General features: G+C 58.5%; 1 protein-coding gene across 12 annotated transcripts in view; it reads left to right on the plus strand.

The window, feature by feature from the left end:
- NCOR2 (nuclear receptor corepressor 2) overlaps nt 1-24,465 on the plus strand; it is a 223,944-nt gene that overhangs the window by 144,284 nt on the left and 55,195 nt on the right. For 10 of the 12 annotated variants that reach the window (XM_084539360.1, XM_084539364.1, XM_084539369.1 and 7 more), the window contains 5 exons: nt 2,056-2,110; nt 4,146-4,244; nt 17,081-17,205; nt 18,112-18,284; nt 22,192-22,254. In XM_084539360.1, the coding sequence (XP_084395486.1) occupies nt 2,056-2,110; nt 4,146-4,244; nt 17,081-17,205; nt 18,112-18,284; nt 22,192-22,254 (515 nt within the window). Of the gene's footprint in view, nt 1-2,055; nt 2,111-4,145; nt 4,245-12,656; nt 12,720-17,080; nt 17,206-18,111; nt 18,285-22,191; nt 22,255-24,465 lie in introns of those variants that run through there. The other 2 variants (XM_084539366.1, XM_084539362.1) reach the window with 2 other exon arrangements.

Consider the following 24,465-nt stretch of genomic DNA (forward strand, 5'->3'; position numbering starts at 1 on the left):
TGCAGCAGGATGAGCTCTGCTGGACACACAGAGCAGGCGCTTCCCCGGGAGGTTGCAGTGCGTTAGGTGTGGCGGGCGGGCTGCGTGTTTGGGCACAGCTCTGATCACGAGGTGCTGGTGGCCATCCGGTGTGTAATTTGGATGATCCACAGCACCCAGCAAGAGCCCAGGAAGCCATCCAGGTGACCGAGGGGAGCACTGACACCGAAAGCCACTCCGTGCCAGAAAGTCTCCTTCCCTTCCCTTCCCTTCCCCTGCCCGCGACAGCCCCTGCTTGCAGCCAGAATAAGTCATTGTCAGGACGGACCAAAACTGAACAAAACAAGCAAAACAGCTCCAAGCCTATTGTAGAGGAGAGCCCTCATTGCTAATTACCCTTAAAATGTGACACTCCAAACAGCGAGGCTTGCACGCAAATGACGCAAAGCCTAATTACTCGCTCTTTAATGGAGGGGCCATGCCTGGCTAATGGGGCTGAAAGGATCCACACCCAGCTCTTGCGTCCTGCTGTGCACGGTGGTTTCTGTGTCATCGCTGTGGGTGATGGGGAGCCCAAGGCATGAATGCAGAAGGGTTTTGGGGCTCTCACAAAACTCATTTGTGGAGATGGGCACTTGGGAGCCATAAGCAAGGCCCAAGGAGGGCTGCCCCGGTGCTCTCCCTGAGCCCAGTGTGCGGAGAGCTGAGCTACCTTGGGTGCTGGCCTGGGGTTTTGCGGTGAGCGTGAGTTGTGCTCTCCGTGGTGGTGGCTCAGAGGCAGCATCCTCAGCCCGTGAAAACCTGGCGTGGGCTTTTGTGCAGCCCTGGTCACAGAGAAAGCAGCTAGGCATTGCACGGCCTGCAAGCTCCAGCCCTGAACCCAGTTTAACCATCAAAACCACAACCATAGGGAAGGTTCTGATTTATTTCCTGCCGGGCAGCATTTCAGGTCTTTGTGTAAGCACGTCACTGGCCCGATCCCAGGCAGACCATGGTTTTCCAGGAGAGCAGCAACAGTGGCTGTGGGACCCCTTAACCCAAGCCAGCACCGTGTCCCCATGGTATTGGGCATTGTGAGTTGCAGCATCCTGACCTGGCAAGAAAACACAGGGTTGCCCTCTGATCTGTGTTATTATCATGGTGAACATGGCCATGAGAACCTCATCCCTTGCTCAGCCCCTGGTTTGTGCCAAACACAGCACGACACGTAGGATCTGTGGGGTGATCCCAGTCTGTCTGAGCAGCCCGGGTCCTTTTTTCTTTTTTTTTTTCCTAGCATTTCTGTTTTTTTCTTTTTCATCCACATACTTACTTAGTCACATGGCTTGGGGGATCTCCCATGGGTGTCTGTGTTATATTTGGATAAGTTCTGCCCTTCAAAACACTTGATGAAAGAAAGGCTGCAGCTGGACGTGGGACGGAGTCTGGAGTCCCTGCGACAAATCCCGCTCCCATGGCTGCCCTCTGCGCTCCCACGTCCCCCCCACTCCTCATCGTCACCCACAAAAGCCTTGTGCTGGCTGCTGCAGGGACGAGGTCCTGCATCAGGAAGGGTGCTGGAGCACGGGTGATGCCTCCCGTGTCGTGCTGGGCTGGAATCAGCCAGGCCAAGCCCTCGGACCCAGCCCGGAGCCCTGGCAGTGGCTTTGGCATCGGGGCTGAGCAGCAAAGGGAGGAGGAGAGACCTTAGCCTGGGGGATTGCCTGCAGGGCTGGAGGAGCCAAGCTGCTCTCCACATCTTCCCACCTCTCATCCCAGCTGCAGCACATCCTCTGCCATCCTGCTCTGCGCCCACCCTGCCCTCGGGACAGGTCTGGGTGGCCGTGGGACCGAGCAGGGTGACAGGCAGCTGTCGGGCACTGCCACCCCCAACCTGCACTGAACATCTGCCTGTTGGAGCCACGGCTCTCTCGGGCTAGATTTAAAATCTCTGTCTTTCTGGGAAGCTGAGCAGCAGGCAAATATTTTCTTAAACACTCAGGTCCCCCGAGAAGCTGGCCTCGCTGCTCCGGGTGCACAGGGCAAGGCCACACAGCAGGCAGGGCTCACGCTAACCCTGTCCCTCTGCTCCCGCAGGTTCATGCAGCACCCGAAGAACTTCGGCCTTATCGCCTCCTTTCTGGACAGGAAGGTAAGCCTCTCTGCATGGCTTTAACTTTTTTTCACACTGCCTCTTCTCACTCACACCTCCTTTGGTGCTGGAGCAGCCAGCAGAGATCCTTGGCCCCTTGGTGGCGGTGGCTCAGGGCCCTGGGGGTCCCCTCCTCGCCCCAGGGAGGGATCCTGAGGGTGGGGTGACGCCTCCTTTATGTTGTTCATTGGGCAGAAAGGTTTGGAAAAGAGATCTGAAGGAAGAGCACGGCTCTGCTCCTGCTCTGAGCAAGGCCAGGTACCTGCTGTGGGACAGCCCATACGGGCAAGGCCTGGACAGACCCAGCCTGGAAGCACAGATGGGCCAGGTGCTCTCCTGAGCAAGCAGCCCTTGTCTGCCCCGGGTCTTGTGGTCACCCGCATCCTTTGCCCATCTCACACCATGTTTCATCCTCACAACATCTGCTGGGTTGGGGGGAGCCCTCTGGTTTTAGGGGGCTGGGCCCAGTGGCCTGCGAGGTCCTTTCCAGCTTCAATTGCTCTCTGATCCTGCACGAATCAGGCTGGGGAGATCATTTGTAGGAGCTCAACTTCCCTGTCCAAAGCAGCAAGCAAGCCGTGCGGCAGCAGCAACCTTCTGTTGCCATTCATGCTGTAAGACACCAGGCTCTTTTCAGCCTCTCTCACTTGTTAAAGCCGAAAGTGGTGGGACTTGGATGATGCTCACAATCCAGTCTGTGTTCCAAGCTGTAAAATGTCTTCTAATTTTATTTGTACTCGTTTGTAAATCAGGCTGTAATTATGATACAGAACACATCCATTATCCCGTTGGAGAGAGATGCAAAGTATGGCTCAATGTAATGAATTAATAGATTTTTAAATTGCATTAAAAAAAAAAATAGTGATCTTAGCCCTTGGAACAGATGACTGTAAGTTTTTGTTTGTGTGTGTGTGTGTGTGTGTGTAATCAGGGCTAGATTAGAAAGAGATCCAATTAACGCTTTAAAAGTTACAATCTGTTGTTGCACATGGTTCCACTCTTTGTATAGGGATGGGGAAAGTGCAGCCCCGTGCAGCCTGGACCTCTCCTACAGGGGCAGGCTGGGAGCACTTGGCATCACCCCGTGCCTGGGTGCATGCAGCTGTGGGGTCTGTGGGGTTATTTCTGTTTGCACACCCGCTGACCCCCGTGCCAAGGCACAATTCAGGTGCCCACGTCGGTAAGGGAAGGAATTGGCACAGGGATTTTGTCCTTTATGTCCAGCTCCGTGCTGCTGCCCAGGAGCAGAGCCGTGTCCCAGCCGTAGCTGCTGGTTTCCCACCCCAGGACCCGAGCTGGCTGTGGGATCTGGGGCTCGGGAGCGTGCGGGGTGTTCGGCGAGGAAGCCGGGTGCTCTCCAGCCAGCGAGCTCGGTGGCTGGAAGTAATGCTGGCTGACAGCCGCGTGGCAGCTTGTGCGGGGCATAACCACAACAGAGGGTGACAGGCAGCTCTCCTTGTTCTGCTTTTAGTTGCCACAGTCATCTGGGGTCAGCCCTGCCCCCTGCCCCGGGGTGGCCCCGCGCTCTGCTTCGCACACAGGGTGCTCATTGTTCTGCATCCCCACCTCCGAGCCAGCACGCTTGTGGGAAGGGCCCCGCTTTGTCACTTGGAAGCTCCCCCTTTTTTTTCTTTTATTTTATGTTATCCTGTTGGAACAGGCTGCCCAGGGAAGTGGTGGAGTCACCATCCCTGGAAGTCTTCAAAAGACGCTTAGATGTAGAGCTTAGGGATATGGTTTAGTGGAGGGCTGTTAGCGTTAGGTTGGAGGTTGGACTCGATGACCTTGAGGTCTCTTCCAACCTAGAAAATTCTGTGATTCTGTGATTCTATACCAGGGCAATGTGCTTCGTCCCCTTCTTCCAGCGGGCACAGCCCACCCCAGCACCCCAAAAGGGCTGCTGTAGGGACGCGGAGGGAAGCCTGCTGTGGCTGCAGAGCCTCGGGGGTGGCAGGGGGGCTGAGAGCTGTAGGGTCTGAACGCTGCCACCGAGGGGCCGGGTCCCTCCATGCCCTGACTCCCCGTGTCCTTGCAGACGGTGGCGGACTGCGTCCTGTATTACTACCTGACCAAGAAGAATGAGAACTACAAGAACCTCGTGAGAAGGAATTACCGGCGGCGGGGGAAGAGCCAGGTAAGAGCCGGAGCAAAAAAATGCATGGAAACGTTGTCTCTGCTGCAGCTTCTCGGTGGCACTTTATGGCCGAGCATCCCCACCCCGCCCCGTGAGCGGTTACAGGCTGCGGCGGGGCCGTGATTTTGCTCCGTGTGAGCTTTTCGGAACACGCTGTTTTCTGTCGGTTGATGTCTGTCCGTCCCCATGCCAAGGTCACGGTAGCTTTAAAAAGCAAACCCTTGAAAAAAGGGGTTGGAGCGAATGCAGAAAACCTGGCCACGCGTCAGGAGTCACCCGGGGTGGCCTGTGCAGCCTGCCCGGAGGAGATGTTGGTCCTGTCTGAGAACAGAGCAGTTCCTCTCTCCCCTCTGCTGTCGGCGTGCCAGCGGGACGGTGCTGGGCTGTGTGCTGGGCAGGGGTGCTCCTGCCTGCCAGGGACTGCCCGAGGTTCTTCTACTGGTATCAGGACGGGAGGGGAATGGCCTGGGTGACTTCTGGCCGCTGAGCAGGGGTCTGCAAAGCCATCTGAAATGCCCGAGGGTGTCTGAGGTCTCTTGGGGGCTGGCAGGTTTGGTGCTGAAGCTAGAGGAGACCCGAAACCCGTTTGGCGTGCCAGCTGAGGGCCAGGCAGGTCCCTCAGATAACACGAGGTGCCTGAGGGTAGGTGATGGATCAACCCGTGCAGTTACGTGGCCTAGATGTGAAATGAGACGTGACCTTGGCAGTGTTGCTGCTGAGACCGAGGTGCCAAGATGAGCGCTGAGGGCAGGAGTCGTGTCCCAGCAGATGCTCGCAGACAGAGGGAGATCCCCTGGTGAGCCCCCAGGTTGGTGAAGTGAACGATGATCCACGGAGTGAGGAGAGCGAGGTGATGGCACGGGGGATCTCTGGAAAACGTGGGGATAGGCACGGAAAAACTGGCCTGTCCCATACCACCGCTGACATCAGCAGCTCCTCGTGCTGCATGGCCATAAAAAGCAGCACTTGGGTCGAGATGCTGATTGGGAGGCAGATAGGTAGCCGTGCTCCAATTTGATTTCTGCAGCATTAAGCCATCAGAATAGTTCGCACATGACGAATGTCATGGACGGGGCCCAATTTTCCCTTCTTTTTTTCAGAGACATTAGAGATGGATAAAACCCTATTAGATTATCCAGTCCCTCTCCCAGCAAACACAGGGTGGTTCCCTCCAGTACATTTTTATAGTGTTTACCATGGTCTGTTTTGTTAGATCACAGCAACTAGAACATGAGGCCACATTTGTTTCTTGTTAGCAGTGGAGACATTTAGCACAGCTCATTCTGGCTCCGACGTTAAGTTGAGCAAGGAACAAGTGTGGAGGGAGAGAGGCAATCTGCCGCCCCGCTCTGCACCAGCCCCGTGGCCACGGACCCGCCGGTCCTGCGCTCAGCAGGTACTGCTTGCATTTTGCCTTTTCCAAGTACCCAAATTAGCTCCGGCCGCAGAATTTCCTGGGATGCTTCCCCTTGCTTGTGAGTCCGGTCCAACGGGGGTGGAGAGGTCGTGGGCTGCCACCGGGAGCCTCGTTTAGGAAGCAGGGACTTGGTGCATCCTGCATCGAGCGTAACGAAAGGCAGGCCTGCGTTAGCAATTAAGGGACGGCAAAATTTGTCAGTCGTTAAGAGGTGGCAACTGCTGGGCCCCAAGGTGAGCTGACTGCAGTGCTGGTGGAGCAGAGCTCGAGCAGAACATCGCTGCTCATGAAGGAAAAATCACCCCGCACCTCGGCCTCGTGTCCCCTGCCAGGTCCCTCCTCACCGTGCCACTTCAGCCAGTTGTGGGGCTGTCTGCTGAGCTGGATGGCAAGGACCTAATCCCAGCTGTGGTTAAATGCCAGAGGTGGGATTTCGTGGATTTAGTGCAGGGGGGGGAGCCGTGCGTGTTGTGGGGTGAGAGGAGAGGCTGGGGTCCGACTCAGAGTGCTTCACGAGTGGCCCTGTGTCCTTGTCCGGCTGCTTTTCTCACGGAGAGCTTGGTGGTCTTCTTTGCTCTCGGAGGCTGTGGGGAGCTTGGGAGAAAAGCGGGGATAATGGCAAGTAGAAACGAAGCTGCTCTGGTGTCAGGATTATCATTGTGGCCTCCTTATTAAAAGTACATTAAAAAACAAGGATCCCATTGCTCCCTGGCTGATGGTCCCCTGGCAAAGGATATTCCTCATAAAGCTGCTACTTATTGCTCAAATTCTCCTGCCAAGAGCGGGGACTTCACATGATTCTGCTTCCAGTTTGTCATAAAAACAAGCAGGCTCCCGGTCCAAGGCGCGGCGCATGCTCCCGGCGCTGCCTCCCCTTGAGCGAATGAATGAAAGGCGCACGCATCCGAGGCATCATTATGCACAACGCTCCGGCTCCCGAGCTGAGCTGAGGAGCCTTTCTAAAATAATCCTCCGCATTCGGGGAGGAAAAATGTCATTTAACCCCGAGAGGAGGGAATCGGTGCTAAAAGTAATCGCTTCCAAGCGTGGCGTTTCTCATTGAAGGGAAAAAAGTTTGAGTCATGGTAAAAAATGATCTGATCCAACACTCAGTGTGCAGTAAGAAGCATAAATTAGCATCATCGTGTAATGAAAGCTGCGCAGCGCTACCCCTTGTGTGGATGTGATTCCTGGGGGGGCTGTGGCAGTCGCTCTTTGGGGTATTTCAGGGAGCGTCTCTTGGTTAACGCCCCTAATCCTGTGCCGGGAGCGGGGCACTGATACCGAAGCTGCACTTATCGCCATGTGCCACGCTGGTCGGGCAAGCTGTTCAGCCCGGCTGTAGCAGTGCCAGCATTGTGCCGAAACCGTGCTGGAGGAAACGTGCCTGTTTCACCGCAGTTATCCCGTGCGGGGCTTCGATTCCGGAATAAATCCGTGCTGCGTTTCGGAGCAGCGCGCCCGCGCGATGGAGCAGGACGCGGCAGTGGCATTCCCCCCATGGTACCGGGGGGTTCCCGGGGTTGAAGCCACCGTCCCCACGCGATGCCGGGGGTGACTCAGGGCCGGGTGAAGTCAGGCGTGGTGGCAGGAGGACACAGACCCTGGCAGCCCCGCAGGACGTGCCGTCACACAGCGCTCACATCTTCCACGGCGAGCGGGACATCGCCCGGCCGGTAACGCTGACGCTTTCGAGGATTTGCCCGGCGCTGCTTCTGGAGCAGGATCCCACCCGAGGGGCCGGACCCCCACGCAGCCCCCCGGCTCCACCAGCGGCTCGGCAGCTCCCGTGCCCCGCAGCGTGAGCGGCCGGGCAGCGACGCGCTCCCCTGCCGGGGCTGACAGCTTTCCCAGGCACCCCCCCCTCCTTCTTCCGTGCCCCCTGCCAAAAACCAAATCGAATTATCTGTACCGACGGCTGGCCCGCCCTCCCCCGAACGCAAACCGTTCCCATCCCCACACGCTGGTGAGGATAAACAGCCCGAGCCCGGGTTTTTATAAACAAGCCCTTCAGTTTTTCAGCGTAAACACGGTGCGTGGCGGCACGGCTTGCCCTGCTGGCAGAGGCTCAGCCTGCCAGGCGGGCTCCGAAGGATCCGGCCCCGGGGCGCTGCGCTGCAGACGGGGCTCATCCCGCTGCCTCTTCTTCTCCCTGTGCCAGGAGCAGGCCTGGAGCTCAGCAAGCTGCCTCGCAAGCTGTAAATCCTGCACGGACCCTCGCTCCGTTAACCGCACCGGCTAATGAGTCGAGTGCTGGGTGTTTATTTCTGGGAAGCATTCGATTTTCATCAATCCAGGGAGCAGCTCCTTGTTAACGCCAAGGGTTTGACAAGTTCTCTTTCAGACCAGCGGAGGTATTTGTCATAAAATGCTGCTTTAATAATGCAGCACAGCACGCAGAAACGTTCCTGGATGTGACCAGTAGCCTTCGCTGTCACAAATACCGATAAATTATCCCGTGGGCATTTATTGTGTGTGCCGGGCTCCTGCACTGTCTTTAAGCAGCACCAGGATGATCAGAGCAGGGGCAGGGCTGCAGGTTTGTGGCTGCAACGTGCCCCGTACAGGAGCAGTTTGTAGGGCTGGGATTTTGGTGCTGGGGTATGGTTTCACACCACGCTGCTGGGATGCTGTGGCGAGGTTGCACAGCCCCATTCTCCGCCCCGTCCCGCACCATGCACACTGATTCAAGCTGCTCAGGCACAACCCAAATTTCTTTTCCTTACGGGGCTGATTTCTCAGGCACTGGCTGCAGGAGGTGCAGAGCAGAGCCTGTGGGTGCCGTTACTGCACTCCTGGGACCCCCCAGCTGCTTCTGAGCCTGAGCAGGGCACCGGGATTTTGGCAGCCACGTGGACTTTGGGCTCTGCCAGCTCTTTGGGAACGCATCTGTGTTAAAGCAACAACCCACTAGATCTTGTTGATTTGGGATTTTTGGAGGGGATTGAATTTGGCTCGGTATCCGGACAGGTTTGCAGTCTGACAGCACTGCTGGTGGCCAAGGAGGGCTGGAAAAATTCCCCAGGCTTGGCTGGGGGTGAAGGACCCATGAGAAGTCGTTGAACCTGGATGGATGCCATGGTCCTGGCCGAGCTGTGGTCTTGTGGAGAGAAACATCTTGCAGAGCATTTATCCCTTGGGAGCTTGTGTGTGCTGCCAGGTGCAGGTGCTCACACTTTAAAACCACATCTCCTCGTAGCCAAAATAAACCCAAACAAGACCACCTAACCTCCAGAAACCTCAGATGCGCTCCAAAACCTCGTGCTCCAAAAATCAGTCCTGTAGTGAAGGCAAGGGTCATGCTGGAGGACACTTGGAAGTGGTGGAGCCCTGGAAGAAGCCGGTTTTGGTTAAGGAAAGTGTCTTTTTCTGGGAGAACAGCCTGTCCCTTGTGGTCTTCATACAGCTCAGCGCGTTGGAGTGCAGGCAAGGGCTCGGGGCTTTTTCTGGGGTCTGATGCCCATCGCATGCTTCTTCTGAGCAGGGGACGTGCAGAGGAGGTAGGCACGGTGTGAGGTGTGGCCATGTTCAGGCTGATGCTGTTCTGGCCATGGCAGCAGGGCAGTGGTGAAGATTTCTTCCCATCTGGGCTCCTGATGCTCCAGAATCCCAGCCCTGGTCACTCCCCATAAGGTGTCGTGTCCCCGGTACGAGCCACTCGCAGCCTTCCCGCAGCCCTGCCGCCCCTCCAGACAGCGCAGGCGGGCAAACACAATGGGAACTCGCATTCCTGGAATCCCAGCTGCATTTTGGGGGTGATCACACCAGAACTCCGTGGCCATATTTGGGAAAAGAACCCAAGGACGTGGTGCTGCGGGAGGATCCCTGCTTGGGTCCCGGACCCCGCGGCAGCCTCGCAGGCTGTGCCGGGACGCGGGGATGCGGCCACTCTGTCCTGGTGGCACCGGCATGGGCTGCCCAAGCACCAGCTGCTGATGGACCACGCGGCCACGATGTCTGGGCTCTTCCATGCAGCTTAATTACATCTCAGTGATAATAAAATAGCTGTGTAGGAGCCACGTGAAGCCCCACGCCGGCTCACCCCGCGCTCGGACTGGTGTTTCTGCGGCTGCAGGTCCATGCAGCCCCTGGGCGAGTGCCCCACGGCGCCTGCGCTCACGTGAGTAGTGCTGGGGGCTGCAGGGGGCCGGGAGCTGCCTGGGGAACACAGCGTCCTCCTTGTGGGTCTCGGATAGGGAACGGATCTGGGGATAAGTTGTTTTGTTTACAGTCGGGATCCAGTTTTGACTGGGAACCATGTGTGGCTTGGAGCCAAAACAGGGAGGCAGGTCACGGCGTGGCTGCGGTGCTTTCTGAAACGGGCACAGCTGAAAATCCCGGAGGGCTTTCTTCACCCCGGTGCGTGTGTGTGGGGCCCAGCAGCCTCTTCCCCAGCCCCTGCCCCTGTTTGCACCGTGCTGGGGGGGGTCCCTGCGGAGCCGGAAAGCAGCCGGCGGAGAGCTGGAGCCTGGCAGCAGGGCAGAGTGTGGCAAAGCAAACCGCAGAGAAGAGAAAACACGTGTTCCCTGCCTGGGACGGAGCGGGGCTCGTCTTCACCACTTCCAAATGTTGTGCTCTCTTCCCCCTCGGGTCATTTTCCCTTCGTAAGCAGTCAAATCACTTTTCAAAAAACTCAGCAGTGACCCAGAAAAGAAACATTTCCTCTTATGGAAAAGCCCTCGGTGATTTAAGGAGGGATCGCTCGAGCAGGGTCCTGTAAAATCGGTTCCACGCTGGAGCAGGATCCCGGTGCGGTAGGAAGGTTGGGAGGCACGTGCCCGAGAGGCTCCCAGCGTGGAGAGCCCACACCCAGGTGCACGGCCCCAACCCTACTGGTCCCAGTGCTTCATCTGTGCCGTGCCCAGTGCTGTCTGGTGCCGAGCAGTGGTTGCATGGAGCAGAGAAGCAGCACGGCACCGGGGCTGCCCCACACTCCCTACTGGGAGCCTTCCAAACCGAGCGAGCCCCGCGCTCGCTATCATCTTCCTTATCAAATCCCAGCTTGGCCCTCTGTTCTCTTGACTTGCTTCTGCAGCCAACAGCATCAAGCCCGAGCCCGGGCTGGGAGCGATCAAAGCGGAGTAGCCAGCAGCCCTCCTTCCTCCCCTCCGTGTTTTGGCAGCGGCTTGTTTTGATTTGTGGTTTCTCCCATGAGCGGAGGGTGCTGCGCGCGGTCGTGAGAAGCCAGGCTCCGTGGCTGTGGGTGGCAGCGAGGACTGAGACATTCCAGACTGTCAGATCAGAGGCTTTGGGCCTTGGGAGTCGCTTACGTGATGCATATATATATATATATATATATATTTATATATTTATAAGCCCTCCCGCCTGCGCGCTCCATCCAGCCTGTCTGCGAGCTCCCTGCAGGGAGGGCGACGGGAGGTGCTGTTTGTAGCGGCTGGGTGGGATCAAACCTTGGTGGCAGACGGGCTCGAGCCTCTGCTGCGGGGCTGGCAGAGGTGGAAGGATGCTCGGGGGGGGGCTCAGGAGCCTGGGCAGCTGCCTGGTGGTGGCTGGTGCTACGGGTGCCCGGGGTGGTGGCCGTGCTTCAGGGCGCTCAGGGGGTGCTCAGGGTATGGAGAGAGCATGAAAGCAAATGGAAGGATGCACAGGGAGGGGGAGAGCAGTAAAGCAAACCCCAAGCATTCCTGGGCCAGCCAAACACGGGCCTTTTGCCTTGGCTTATCTCGAGCTGGTTTTAATTTGCGACTCCCTGATTGCGTGCGGTGACCTCGGCCTGAGCGTGCTGCGCAGCCGAGCGCACCAGGAAAGCGCCGTAAATGCCGTGAGTCTGAGGTCACCCACAGGAGAAGGGAGGCACCAGCACCCGTACGTGGGAGGAGGCACGGCCAAGGGGTCTGAGGTCTGCAGGAGGGAAGGGGGCTTGGCCCCACGTGGCTGGCAGGGCACGGCTCTTCCCAAATTCCCCGTCAAGGCAGGTTTGGCTGCAGTGTGGGTGGGGAGAGTGTTGGCGCACGTCTCCAGGCTGCTGCAGGAGGCTCAGAGCGAGCTGGTGGCAATGGCAGGAAAGTCACTTTTGAGTAAAAGTCTCAGAGCTCATCGCTGCGATGCCTGGGATGAGTTGGAGAGGTAAGGAACCAAGCTGGCCCACGGGGCAGTCCTGGCACGCACGGCTCTGTGCAGCTGGCATTAGGGATGGCGATTTGCTTCCTGCTGCTGTGAGGAGCAAGCAGGAGGTGGTGGCTTTGGGCACGGGGCTGGAGGTGATGTGACCCACCTCCCAAATGGCATCCCTCAAAACCTGGGGGGAGAGAGAGGAGGCAGCACCTCCAGCCAGCTCTCAGGACTCACGGTGCTGTCAGCCAGCCAGTCCCCCACCTGCACATCCACCAGCACACGGCGTGGCCAGACAGGAGGAGCTGGCCAGGAGTGAGCTCATCCATCCCTGGATGGCCATCCCTGTCCCCCTCCCTGCGAGCATGAGTGCTGGGGATGCAGCTGAGCCTTGGTTTGCTCTGCTGGAGCTACAAAGCATGGGGTGAGAAGCACCCCAAGCATCCCCGGGGCTTTGGAGGAGAGCGGGTGCCTCAGGTGCAAGGTGTGCGGGGCCAGGAGCAAGCTCCGGGATGCTCCAGGGGCAGCAAGGTGCCTGCGCCTGGCTCTGGCACTGTCCCTGTCCCCCTGCCACAGCCCCGTGTGTCTCTCATGAAGGGGACGGGGAAGGCAGGAGCAGTGGCTCTCCAGAGGCTTAGAAGTTTGGAAAATAAATAGCCCTGCGCCGTAGGTTCGGCTTGGCATCCTCGCAGATTAATCACGCTGGCTGCAGCCAGCACTGAGAGCCCCGGTGACGAGAGCTGTGGTTTATAGATGATGATTCATCGACTCGACTTAGAGCGACCACGTTATTCCAGCAGATTGCAAAATCATAAGAGGAATGTTGTGGTTAGTTTACGGCTTAACTATGCAAATCGTCAGGAAGCCTTCAGAGCTGGAGAACGTAAGGCGCAGCGAGCCCGGATGGCTGGGCGGTGAGCAGGGGCCGGGAGCCGGCGATGGGGCTGTCGGGGACCGGCCGCTCGCGGGAGCCCGGGGCCAAAGAGGTGAGCGCCGGGGGGAACAAGGGGCTTGGGGGGGGTGCTGAGCGTGTGGTGGGGCACTCGGGGAGCCGGAGGGGGTGTGTTGTGGGTCGGGAAGGCGTTTCTGGCCGGTTTCTGGCTGGATTCCCCCGTCTCTGTCCCAGGGCGTCTCCGACGGAGCTGGGGAGGGTGAAGGTGGGGAGCTGCTTCCCACCTCCTGCTGCCCTCCTGTCCTGCCAGAAGCAGGCAGTGCCTGAGCGGAGGAAGTAAACAGAGTGGGAGGAGCTGCACCTCTTCCTCGCCGTGGCTTTTTCCCTGCCAGACCCAGGGCCTTGTGGCTGGGGAAGGGGGGTCGGGGGGGGGCGGCAACTGCTACCGGGGCATGCGGCGAGTTGGGCGCTTCTCGGTGGGGCCAACGCTTCGGTGGCCGGGACCTACCTGCGAGCCGGTGTTCCCAGAAAACGTGCTTGGGCACGACGTGCCAGTCCGACGGGGGTGGCTGGCTAGGGCGAGCGGATTTCCGCGAGCCAGCCCCGCATCGCTCCGTGGCCTTGGGTGGGTGGGTGCGAGCGTTGCTTGCTTGCCCGCGGCCCCGGCCAGGGGGCGGCTGGAGGCGCACACGCTGCTCCCGGCGGGGCTGGCAGCGCTCTGCTCCTCTCCAGCTGCTCCGGGGCCGCTGGGGAATTGGGGTAGAGGTGAGCAGATGTTTGTAATTAGGGAGCAGCTCGTGCCGGAGCACGGCGTTCGCTCCAGGAGGGAGGCAGCACGGCTCCGCGGGCTCGCACCCCGGGGCTCGGAGCAGGATCGGCCTCTCGCTCACGCGTCCCGCATGCGATTTGTCCCGGGGCCTTTTTAAATAAACAGGATGTGTTGGCAGCAAAATAAACAGCAGCGATGCTGGGGAGGAAGGGCGGTCCGGCAGCACAGAGAACACTTGACCTGGAAGGGAGGGACGGGAGGGGACGGCCCTGCTCTGCCACAGGCTTCTTCCCAGGCCTCGGGCACATCCCTCAGCCTTCTGCAGGAGGCAGGGAGCGGGGACCTGCTCTTCCTCCTGCACTTGGGAGGACAGGGCTGTCGTTGGAGGGAGGCTCGAACTTGCTAGAGTGGAGCAGTTTCAGTCCTGGCCCTCTTTTTTTTCCTGATAAGAGCCGGCCCACCTGCCGGTCCACCTCTAACTGGGGCAGTGTGAATCAGAAGGAAACATCATCTGGTAATTGGGGAAGCATTTCCTGGCCCGTCACGCTTCGGGATGGCGTCCCGTCCCTTGAATCATGCAGAGCTGGTCCGTGTCCAGAGCTAAGAATAGCCTCCCCGTGCGCCGCGGGGGCAGCCCGGTGCCGGGCAGGGTTGGGGACCTGGCGGGGAGCTGGCTCCTGGCTGTGGTTTCCCCCATGCCCAGCAGCTCCCGGTGCTGTGCCGGGCTCCGACACCGTGCGGTGGGACGTTGGAGGTAGAGGACGTAGCGTGGGTGGGCCTGGGCTGCCATCAGCCCCACAAACCTCAGCAAGGAAGGAGAAAATGCAGCTCCTGGTGGAGCAGTTTTCCCCAGCGGGGCCTGGGGGTGACAGCGCCGCCTGCTCTGTGCCTTTGGGACACGCAGGAGAGCGCAGGCACGCGGGGCATTGCGCCCACGCAGCATTTCTGCCCTGTGAGATGTCACTCCTGGCATCGGGCACCATGCCCCGGCCGGCCCAGGGCAATCACTAGAGGGCATCCGTGGATTAAAATGCTCCTCTGCGGTGCTAGGAGCACTGGTTTGGTGTCCCACCACCTTTGATTTGAAACCTCCATGGGATGAAGCCAGGAAATGGGGAAACACGGCGGGACTGGCAGCCCCACACACCGCACATCCATCCCCTGCAGCTGGGCCAGGGGGCTCTGCAGCTCCTGGGCAGGATGGAGCTCGGCTGGTGCCATCCTGAGAGGTGTGTGCGTCGGGGCACGAGCCTCCAGGGCTGCTCGTGCCTCTCCCTGCCTCTCGCAGCCCTGTGCCTGCAGGTTGGCGCGGGGAGCTCATTAGCATCGCCGCGATCCCAGCCCGTTACTATGGGGAAGAGCTGCGATCGCTGCTCGGGGTTACAGCCCGCTGCCTCCAGCGAGTGCCGAGACGAGATGAAACGATAACGGAGCTCCCCCGAGGAGCCCCCGTGAGCCTGCTGCCGGGGCAGGGGCTGGTTTAAGGCCGGAGGAATAGGGCCGGCTGCTGGTGGATGGTGTTTGTAGGGCGCAGGGTTGTGGACGGGCACCCGCCCCTCTGAGCGTGATGCTCTTGTTCCTGCTTCTGGGTGGGGAAACCTCTCCGGCAGTGCCCTGTTTCCTCGCTGTCTTGTCCTTGGTTTGTGTCCCTGGGGATTTTTTTTGGGCTAAGTGTTTTGCAGGGGCTTAGGACAGGCAAAATGCCCCACGAGTGTGTAGGGGCAGCTCGGTGCTGAGGGCTATTCCTCACCCCATGGAGCTGGTGTCTCAGGGCTGCACAGTTCCCCTCCTCCCCCAGAAGAAAACATTCGTGGAGGAGCAGTGGAAGCACCAGCAGCAGTAGAACCGATCGGGGCACTCGGTGAAGGGAAGGAGCATGGGTGGTGACAGCACAGCCTGCCCCAAAGCCCTGTGCTCTCCCCACACAGCCCACCCAGCCCTGGGCCACCGGGGCAAGTCCCCGCCGTCCCCTCGTGGCCCTGTGTCTGGGCTGAACCCGTGCAGGGTTCACCGCCGACCCACGGCGTGACTCAGAGGAGTCAGGGAGTTCAGGGCAGCGCATGTGACGGGCGCCCCTTGCTCCCCTGCAGCCCGTGTGGGCTTGCCAGCCTCCGAGTCACAGCGAGGCTTCTGCCGACTGCCCCCGAGCTTCTCTGCAGGTTTTTGGGGCAGCACCCGGCACGTCAGATCTGGTGCTGGTCTCGGCCAGTTTGCTGGGTTCAATCCTTTAAGCCACGCACTTGGAAAACCTCCTGCCTTGGGGAAATCCCTGCCCTGCTCGGGGAGTTTGGTGTCCCCAGGCTCCCAGTTGCATCCCTGAGCTTCGTGCTTGCAGGTGCTGCCCTCGCAGCCCCCCCAGCACGCCGGCCGATGCTGACACTGATCCTACAAAGCACTGAGCGGGGTTTAGCTGCTCCGCACGCCTCAGCAGCCAGCCCGGTCCCAAAGCATCAGAGATTTATGGGCGCTGGAAGATCCTCAGCACCCAAGTGCTCATCCCAGCCCTCCCGGTGCCTTGCACCCCGTGGAGTCGCCCCCGGGGCACAGTGGGGTGCAGGTGGGTGCAGCTCGGGCACTGCTGGCAGGGAGGTGCTGCAGGGGCCGGGGGGAGCTGAAAGCCCCCGGGGTTTCAGCTGATGGCAGCGCGGCGTGCCTGCTTTAAGGGCTTGCGTTGAGCTGGGGCCTGGAAGAATAAGAATCCTGCTTGTTGAAATGCTCTGGAGCCCTTTTTGACAGCTCCGTGCTTCTAATTTTAGCAGCAGCCCTTTGGGGCTGAGGGTTGAGCTCACGCTGAGCGTGGCTGCTGCGGGGGAAGCTGCTGCTGGAGGCAGCCACGAGCTTGAGCATCGGGGAGCTGGGGACAGGCTCACGGGACGGGGCACACCTCATCAGCACGGCACTTCCCAAATGCCTGCGTGGCTACCTGGGATCAGGCTTGTGCTGATAAATCCCCTTTAAAAGCCAGTTTCCCCCCTCTGATGTCACCGAGCCCTTTCTGGGGGCTGGGGGGAGCGCTGCTGCTGCTGGGGAAGGGGCTGGGTGAGCCGGGTGGATTTACTGCAGCAAGCAGCCCTGCATTAGCCAGGAGCAGGAGGGTTTTAATAAATCATTTCCGTCTCTAATTTTTACTCCTCTATGGAATTCCTCTCGTTTGCTGGTCGCCAGAGGGAAGGGAGGTCAGGGGAACCAGGCCTCCCCAGCATCCTCCTTCCTGCAGCTGTTGAAACAAAACCCAGAAATATTCTAATAGGCACGTCCCTCCCTCCCCCCGGTAACACGCCGTGGTCGGTACCAGTGCCGGTGGCGGCGTCTGGCTGCTGGTGCACACAGAAAACTGCAAAAAAGGGCTCAGCATCCGTGTCGCTGAGCCTTGGGGCGTCTCCGGTGCAGGTGATGACCCACACAGCTAGCAGTGAGCGCAGCAGGGCTGTCCCGCTGCCCTTAGTGGGACCCAGAGCGCGGCTACCGTGGTTGATCCCAAACCCCCTTGGTCTCCCCGTAATGCTCTCGGCCCCTGGCTGCACCCTGTCCCGCAGACGGGCACCCCGCGGTGGTGCAGCGCTTTTTCCTCTTGGCCGCTGGCCCCCCGGCATTGTTTGGCCGTGTTTGTTTAGGTTGGCCCAGGTGCTGAGCTTTATCTGCCCCGCCGCTGAGGTTTGTTTTCTTTTACGTCCCTTGTTTTGCAGCAGCAGCAGCAAATGCCCCGGAGCAGCCAAGAAGAGAAAGATGAAAAAGAGAAAGAAAAGGAGAAGGAGGGAGAGAAAGAGGAAGACAAACAGGAAACAGAAAATGACAAAGAAGAACTGACAAAGTAAGCGCAGCCCTCCCCTCCTGGCTCCCCTCCGCCTGCAGCGAGGGCCGTGCAGCACCCCGGGGTGCTGCAGCGCGCTGGGACGCGGGGTGGGACGCGGCACGGGGCTGGGCTGCGTGTGCCCATCTCCTCCTGCCGGGAGGGAAGGGGGAGAGCCTGCTTTCCTCTTTGTTCCTCCCCCCCTGCTGCTCCCAAACTTGGAAAACAGCTCTCTGATGTGCTTTTTTATTTTTAAACCCGATCAACCCGCAAAGCTGCTCTGATCCTCGGGCTTGTTTTGCTCTGGCGAGAACCTCCCGGAGTCGGAGGAGCTCTCGGAGCCCAGCCGAGCGTGGTGCTTCACCTTTAGTGTTATTGATGTCAACATGAGAGCTTCCAGATCAAGGGATTCGACCAGTTTTATAACCGCGCCTGCCTCCCTGCCTGACACAATCATAACTAACAGGGGAGCATCAGAGCCGCGGCGGGGAAAGGTTGGCACGCGGGCTGCTAGCTATCTGTAATGGGATTAATACTTGCTTTAAAAGAACATCTGGCTTCATTATATCTAGGCTGCTAAGACATTTACCAGCAGGTCCTTTTCAGGAAGATAAATGAGGAGGAGGCAGTGATGAATTTGAATGGCCTGGTATTAAACCTGTCTCTGTCAGGTCTCTGCGTGCACTTGGTGGTGGAGCTGCAGCCATCTGCAGAGTGCAAACCCCGCCACAAATAACCCCGACGCCAAATTAGCCAGGGAGGGGGGCTGTGCATGCAAAAAAAAAAAAAAAAATTAAAAAATAAAGCAGACTTTCCCTTCCAAAAGACCACAGCAAAAATTCCAAACCCATGCAGGGAAATGCTTGACCCTCAAATCCTCCCGATCCAATGGTGATGGGAAAAAAAACTCCTTGTTTTGTTCTGCAGGGACAAGAACGACGACACGTCCGGGGAAGACAACGACGAGAAGGAAACCGTCACCTCCAAGGGCCGCAAAACCGCCAACAGCCAGGGCAGGCGCAAGGGGCGCATCACCCGCTCCATGGCCAACGAGGCCAACAACGAGGAGGCGGCCGCCCCGCAGCAGAGCGCAGAGCTGGGTGCGTAGCCGCCGGCACCGGGAGCGGGGAGGGGGCGCCGCGGCGCGGCTCTCGGGGTGCCTGCCCTGCTCTGCTCCCCGTCCCCAGCTCCCAAGGGAGGGTTTTCCTCATGCACGCCCTTTCCAGGGGCAGCAGGAAGGTTTCTCTTGTCCATTTGTTATCCTGCTCGCCCAGGTGAACCGGAGGCGTTCACAAGGGCTGTCCCGGCTGAGGATTTGTGTGTGTTAGGACCCCGGAGGGAGGGAAAGTATTGCAAAAGAGGAAAAGGGAAGGCGTTTTTAGCAGTGCATTTGCTGGGCTCGTGCAGTGCTCATGCTCCTCCTGCACTGGAGGTGTGCTTCCCTCTGCCAGAGGCTCGGGCTTTCAGTGCCCTCAGCTGCTGGGGCTGCTCAGCACCGAGCCTGTCCTGCCCTGCTGTGTGCTGGGGCTTTTCCTGGCTCCCCGCAGTCCTCCTGCCCCTCTCAGTTGTCCAATTTACCTGGACCCAGCTCTGCTGCAGCCTGCAGGGTCTGTAACCCCATGGCCTTGGGAATCGGGCTCTTCCTTCCTCATCCGTGCCGCTACCCCGGCTGCTGTGAAGGATGTGGTGAGGTGGCAAAGGTTCATTGCTCAGAAACCTCCCCAGTGCCTGCGTTCCTGCCACGCACCCCGGTTGTCACTTGTTTGGCACTCATTGCCCGTGCTCATCCCCAGTTACCCCGCTCATCTGCCTCATCCGTGAGCCAGACGAGGAGTTTGGGACATTCCTGCCCATGGGGCATGGCCGGGCTGTGCGCAGGGTTTCAGGGGTGCTGAGCACAGCAGCAAGGGGCACGAGCAGCCACAGGGCGAGATGGATGAGGCAGAGCATGCTGCCCGTAACGTGGCACCGCCGCCGGCTCGCAGGGACCGCGGCCAGCGCTTGGCCGAGAGCAGCAGTCGGGGAGAGCTGTCTGGGGGCAGACAGGAATTCACAACATCATCCCCAGACACACCTCGTGTGCATCTGCCTCTGGCATTTGCAGCTCCGGTAGTGGTTACCCTTGGAAACTGCTCGTGTATTGACTTGGAGAAGCAAATACATCAAGGAATTTGGCTGATTTTCCGATGTTTTGTACTCTATCAAGTACAAAATTATTGCTGCGCTACCTAAGGCGAAGCAAAAATAAAAGCAGGGTGACTCCTCTCGGTTTCCTTTCTTTGCAGTTTCTTGCTTGTTCTGTTCCATGTGCTATAAATCACTCGGAGGTGTTTCGCCTCCCCGTTCCTCTGCTGACAACTGGCTGAAGCCTTGATTGCGAGCGCTGTTTTCATCCAGGCGATATAAATAGTTCCCGGCACAACGGAGCCCTGATCTCTGTCTCCAACTTGTTAAGCAATGCTGCAAAGAAGGAGCAGATAATGCCAGGGACTCGGATGGGATTTTTTTATCCCAGCATCTCAGAGCCCTTGATAAACTTCACGGCAGGCAGGCAGAAACGACTTCAGACCGTGTTAAATTGGGAAAAGGAAGCGGATTGATTCCAGTGGCATATCTGAGCGATTGGTTACACTTTATGTCTCTCCACTAGTGCTTTAATTTAGGTTGGCTAAGAAAGTTATTGCATTTTAAATACCAATTGAACATTGAAAAACAACACAAAACCATATTGTGGTTTAACTGCAGCGTGCTGGAGCTCCCAGTAGGCATCTGTTACATAACTGCACAACCTCAGTAAATATCATTAATCAAACCAAACAGGCCATTTCTTTGACGGTTCTTCACCATACAATAACAGTCGTCTCGAAGCTGAGTTAGGGGCCTTGTGAAGTGTGTTCGGGACACTCGATTTGAAATAAAGGAGAGTCACAGCCCCAAATCTGCCCAAGGCAGGGGGAAGCAGCAAGGGGACACCTGTGGCTGTGCTCAGCCGGCTGGGAAGGAGATTCCTCGGCCTGGCTCTGGTGTGCCCTGGGCATTGAAGCCCATCTCGTCCTCCTGCAGGGTCCCAGCTTTCATAAAACCCCTTAGAAAATGCCTCCCTCTCCCCTCGCCCATATCCTCTAGCCTAACCTATCAGCCTGCTCTCCATTCTGAAAGGCCACTGTCAAAACATCTCTCATCGCTGTTGAAATAACGCTGTGCCTGTTGTTTAGAGTAATAACCCGCTGGCAGCCTGAACCGGAAATCTGTTTCCTTACCGAGTTGTTTTTTGCCTCTGACTCACACCCTGGTTTGTTATTGTAGGGTTTGCTCGCCAGTGCCAGGCCGCCAGCAGGATTGGCGCGCAGCGAGCGCTTCGCACAGGACCTTGGTGTCCCTGCACCGAGCGGGGTGTGGGGACAGGGGCAGCAGGTGCTGGCACCCTCCTCTTCCTCTCTGCTGGGAGCAGCGCACCCATTTGACCCCAAACTGCTCCTGGCCCCAAATCGGCCGAGCCCCTGTCCCTTCTGGACGTGGCTGCGAGGTGTTGGAGAGCGTGGTGACGGCGCCAGCTCTCCAAGGGAACCCGCTGTTCGCAGGGCTGGCTCCCTCAACCGATGCAGGTGGCAGGCCAAAGTGACCGAGGTGACGCGGTTTCTCCGCTGCGGGTGACGGTCCCACCCCGTGTCTGCCACCTCCAAAGCACGCAGCCGATGTCGGCTCCGTCTTAGGTACCTGTTGTTGGTGGGCCAGAGAGCGTGGCAGCGATTCAGCAGGAAATATGCTGCCTCCCTCAAGCCATCTGGCTTCGCTTCCAGTCCCTAAGAAACCAAAGTGGAGGCTTTGCGTCACCCAGAAGCAGCCCAGGAGGGTGCTCCAAGGGGGTTATCGTTGCTGTGCCTCCGGTGACCAGGGTGCAGGGCAGGGTGCCCACAGGGTGGCAGCTGGGCTTCTGTTGGGTTAAAGGGTAGGGACGTTTGGCAGGACCCCGTGTGTTCCAGCCTGTCCTGAGATATCAGAAGGGCTGGGGGCGGCTTGGTGGGATTTGAGCGATGCCAAGGTTGGTAGGGTAAGTTGTATTCGGTGTATTGAATTAGCACCAGCCAGGTGCACAAACAGCACAGTGCACTTCCAGCCTAGCAAACGACCGGTGGAGTTTATTGAAGCCCCAGGAGCGCAGGTTCTTTGGGTTGCCGGTGATAAACGCACTGGCTGCAAAGCACATGCAGATACCAGGAATACGACCAGCAACCGACTACGTGGTAGTTGGTAACTCGTGAAACAACTCAGTAGGGAGCGTTAGGTTTCTCGGTATAACTGAGAGATCGAATCTCACCCACGAGGCCTCTCTATGGGGGCAGAGAGGTTCAGTCCCTTGGCTGACCCCACAAGTCAGCGATGTCCCTCCAACTTGTCTGCGATGGTGTCTTCCCTGACATTGTCCTCTCTTGAGCCATTTTTATGCTGTTTCCCCACCTTTAGGTGGAGCTTGAATCATATGTGTCTGTTGTGCTTGCTATAACTTCTTCTTGCTTTTGGTTTGAAGGAGAAATTCAGAGCACATGCTCAGTGAGGGGTGGTCGCACCTCGGAGGCAGGTGGTGTTTGGGATGGAGATGTGTTTGGGCATTGTAACGAGGTTATAATGAGTGAAGTTCACACAGAGGACGCGATTCAGTTATCAGTTAGACTCAGGCTGCCCATGCAACCTGTCAGATCCATAGTGCCATCGGGTTCCCCATCCCTGCCGTGACAGCACAGAGCCTGTCTGCAGGGGCTCCACTCCGCACCTGAGGCTGTGAGTTATGCTGCCGAGGGGACTGGCATGGAACAGATTCCTTGCCACATCTCACCCTGGAAGTTTCCTCAATGCTGAACCTTCTCCTAAGATGTGGACATAGCTTTAGCCTCACTAAGTCACCTCTGCACTTACCCACTGCTTCCCTCCGCTGCGCCCCTCGGAGCTCACCGGGCTTGCTTGGCCCCAGTCCCCACTGACCTCTCTCCTTTCCTTCCTCCCCCCCAGCTTCACTGGAGATGAACGAAAGCTCTCGCTGGACTGAAGAGGAAATGGAGACGGCTAAAAAAGGTAAGCCACTTGTTTTCTTTCTCGTGTTGGTGCTGCTGGAGCCAACCCAGCAGCTGGCGATGCGATGGAGGGTGCCTGACCGCAGGGCGATGGGGCAGCTCCTGCCTGTCTCGCTGCTGGTTTATCTCAGTACCCTCAGTGGGTGGTACGGGGGGAAACAAGAAGGGTGTCAGGTGTTGGTGCGCGGTGCTTGCCCAGTTTCTGCAGCCCCAGGACATCTGTGCCGGCGGTGCTGCGGCCACAGCCCACGTGCGTCCCCGCGAGAGCGGAGCCGGCCGTAGGAAATGGGGAAGACTTTTCATCTGCTGCTTCCTGCAGCTTGTGCTGCGTGTAGCACGAGGTTTCGCTCCGCGTCGCCCTCTGACGCCTCGTCCTATCTGTGCGATCGGTTTCAGACGTGCCGAGGGCGTCCGCCTGCGTTGGTAACTCTGGTGTTCAGCAATTTGTGGGTGGCAAACCCCGGCGCTCCGCGGCACGGAGGCAGCTGCGGCTTCCCAGCCCTGCCCGGCGTGCAGCGGGGAGCTCGCGAGAGCTGCGGGCAGGAGCGGGGCTCTCGACATCCTGAGCTGATTCAGAGGCTCTGCTGAGACCGTTTTGAAAAAGTGCTGAGTGTGGCACAGCCCTGCTTGCCACTTCCCCCTCCCTCCGCGCAGCTCCCGTGCCAGCCCTCTCGCTGCTTTAATTTCTTCCAAAGTCACGTCCTGTCGATCCGCTGCCGGGTTCACATCCCCAGCCCGTGCATCCTGCTTGCGTGGCTGCTGATTCTCCTGGCCCGGTGAGGATTGTAAATGCGAAATTAAAATGGAAATGAGCGCCGTTCGGGGATGGCAAGCGCAGGCAGGCGCGTTAGTGGCTTCGGCTCGGTTTGGAAAATGCACCTGCTGCAAGGATGGTGATTGCACGTCCTGGAGCTCCGGCTTCCCAGGTGCCGGTGGGAGCTGTGGACTCGGATTACTTTGCCTGTGAATATCCCAAAACGTTTGGCTCGCTCGCCTTTGAGCTGTTCCAACCCTCTTTGCAGCCCGGTGCCAATCTCGCGCGTTGCTGAGCGTAGCTCTCTATAGATGCAAAACTTAATGGATAGACTTTAATCAAGCAGCCTGGCCCAGAGCCAGGCAGCGGGGTGAGCAGGTGCCGAGCAGGGGAGTGCTGTTGGAGGGATCTTTTCTGAGCGCTGCTTTGTTTTGGAGATCGCATCTGGTTGGGGAAAAAAAAAAAAAAAAAAAAAAGCCTCTCGCTGTTTTGTGCTGGATGCTGGACGTGCGCTTAAGGAGTCCTAAAACCAGCCGCCAAAGCCTGCGTGGAAGATGAAGTGTGGGAGCACGTAGTGGTTCCTGCTCCTGCGTAAGCTGAGCCTGACCCCGTTATTCCAGCCCGGGGGCCAGGCTGGGGCAGGGGGATTTGCTGTTGCAAAGCCTGGTTGCTGGGCTGACGTTCCCCTGCCTGCTACAACCTGGGAAACCGAGATTTCAACGCCAGACTTCTGCAGAGAAGCCAAATTCCCCTTTGCCAGGAAGTAGCCGCGCTGCTGCTTCGAAGTGGCTCTGTTTGGCATTTCCAGGGACTGGCAGGCTGGGGGTTTCCGACTCGCAGCACGACCAAACTCCGGAGGTAACTCAGGGGCTGCAGGAGGCTGCAGAGCCACTGCGGGTTAGTGCCTCGGTGCGCCTGGAAGGAGAGGGACGGGGACCTCTGCTCTTGGCACTGGCAAGCAGGTAGATCAGTCTCGCCATCAGCTTCTTTGTGCGTGGCATGAAACCCCCCTCCTCTGCTGTAGGGAAGGGTCGGGCAGGCACATCGTGAGGGGAACCAGCCCTGGGACAGTGAGACGCCAGAGCCGAGCGGCCGCACCAAGCAGGGCTCTGGGAACAGGAGCTGGAGAGCTCTGGAAGGGCAGAGCCGCACGGAGGGCTTCCAAGTAGGAGAAGGCAGGACCGGGTCTGCGGGGAGAGACAATAAAGGGGAGTACCATGTTATTAAAGTTAACTAGGGGAACGAAAACCTAGCGAGAGGAAAGTTCTTGCTTAATGACACTTTTATTATGCAATAAACTTTGATTCACTGGGCTGTCAAAATGTGCTGAGATTGGTGTAATTACAGGGTAGCGAGCGTGTTTTTCTGATGCTGCCTCCTCGTCGCGCAGGGGCCGCGATGCCAAGTTGGAGGCAGGAGGTTTTCCTCACCCGGAGCTCTGCGGGGCCGGCCGGGTGC

The sequence above is a fragment of the Aythya ferina genome (genome assembly GCF_964211825.1).
Source record: "Aythya ferina genome assembly, chromosome: 17".
NCBI lineage: Eukaryota > Metazoa > Chordata > Aves > Anseriformes > Anatidae > Aythya > Aythya ferina.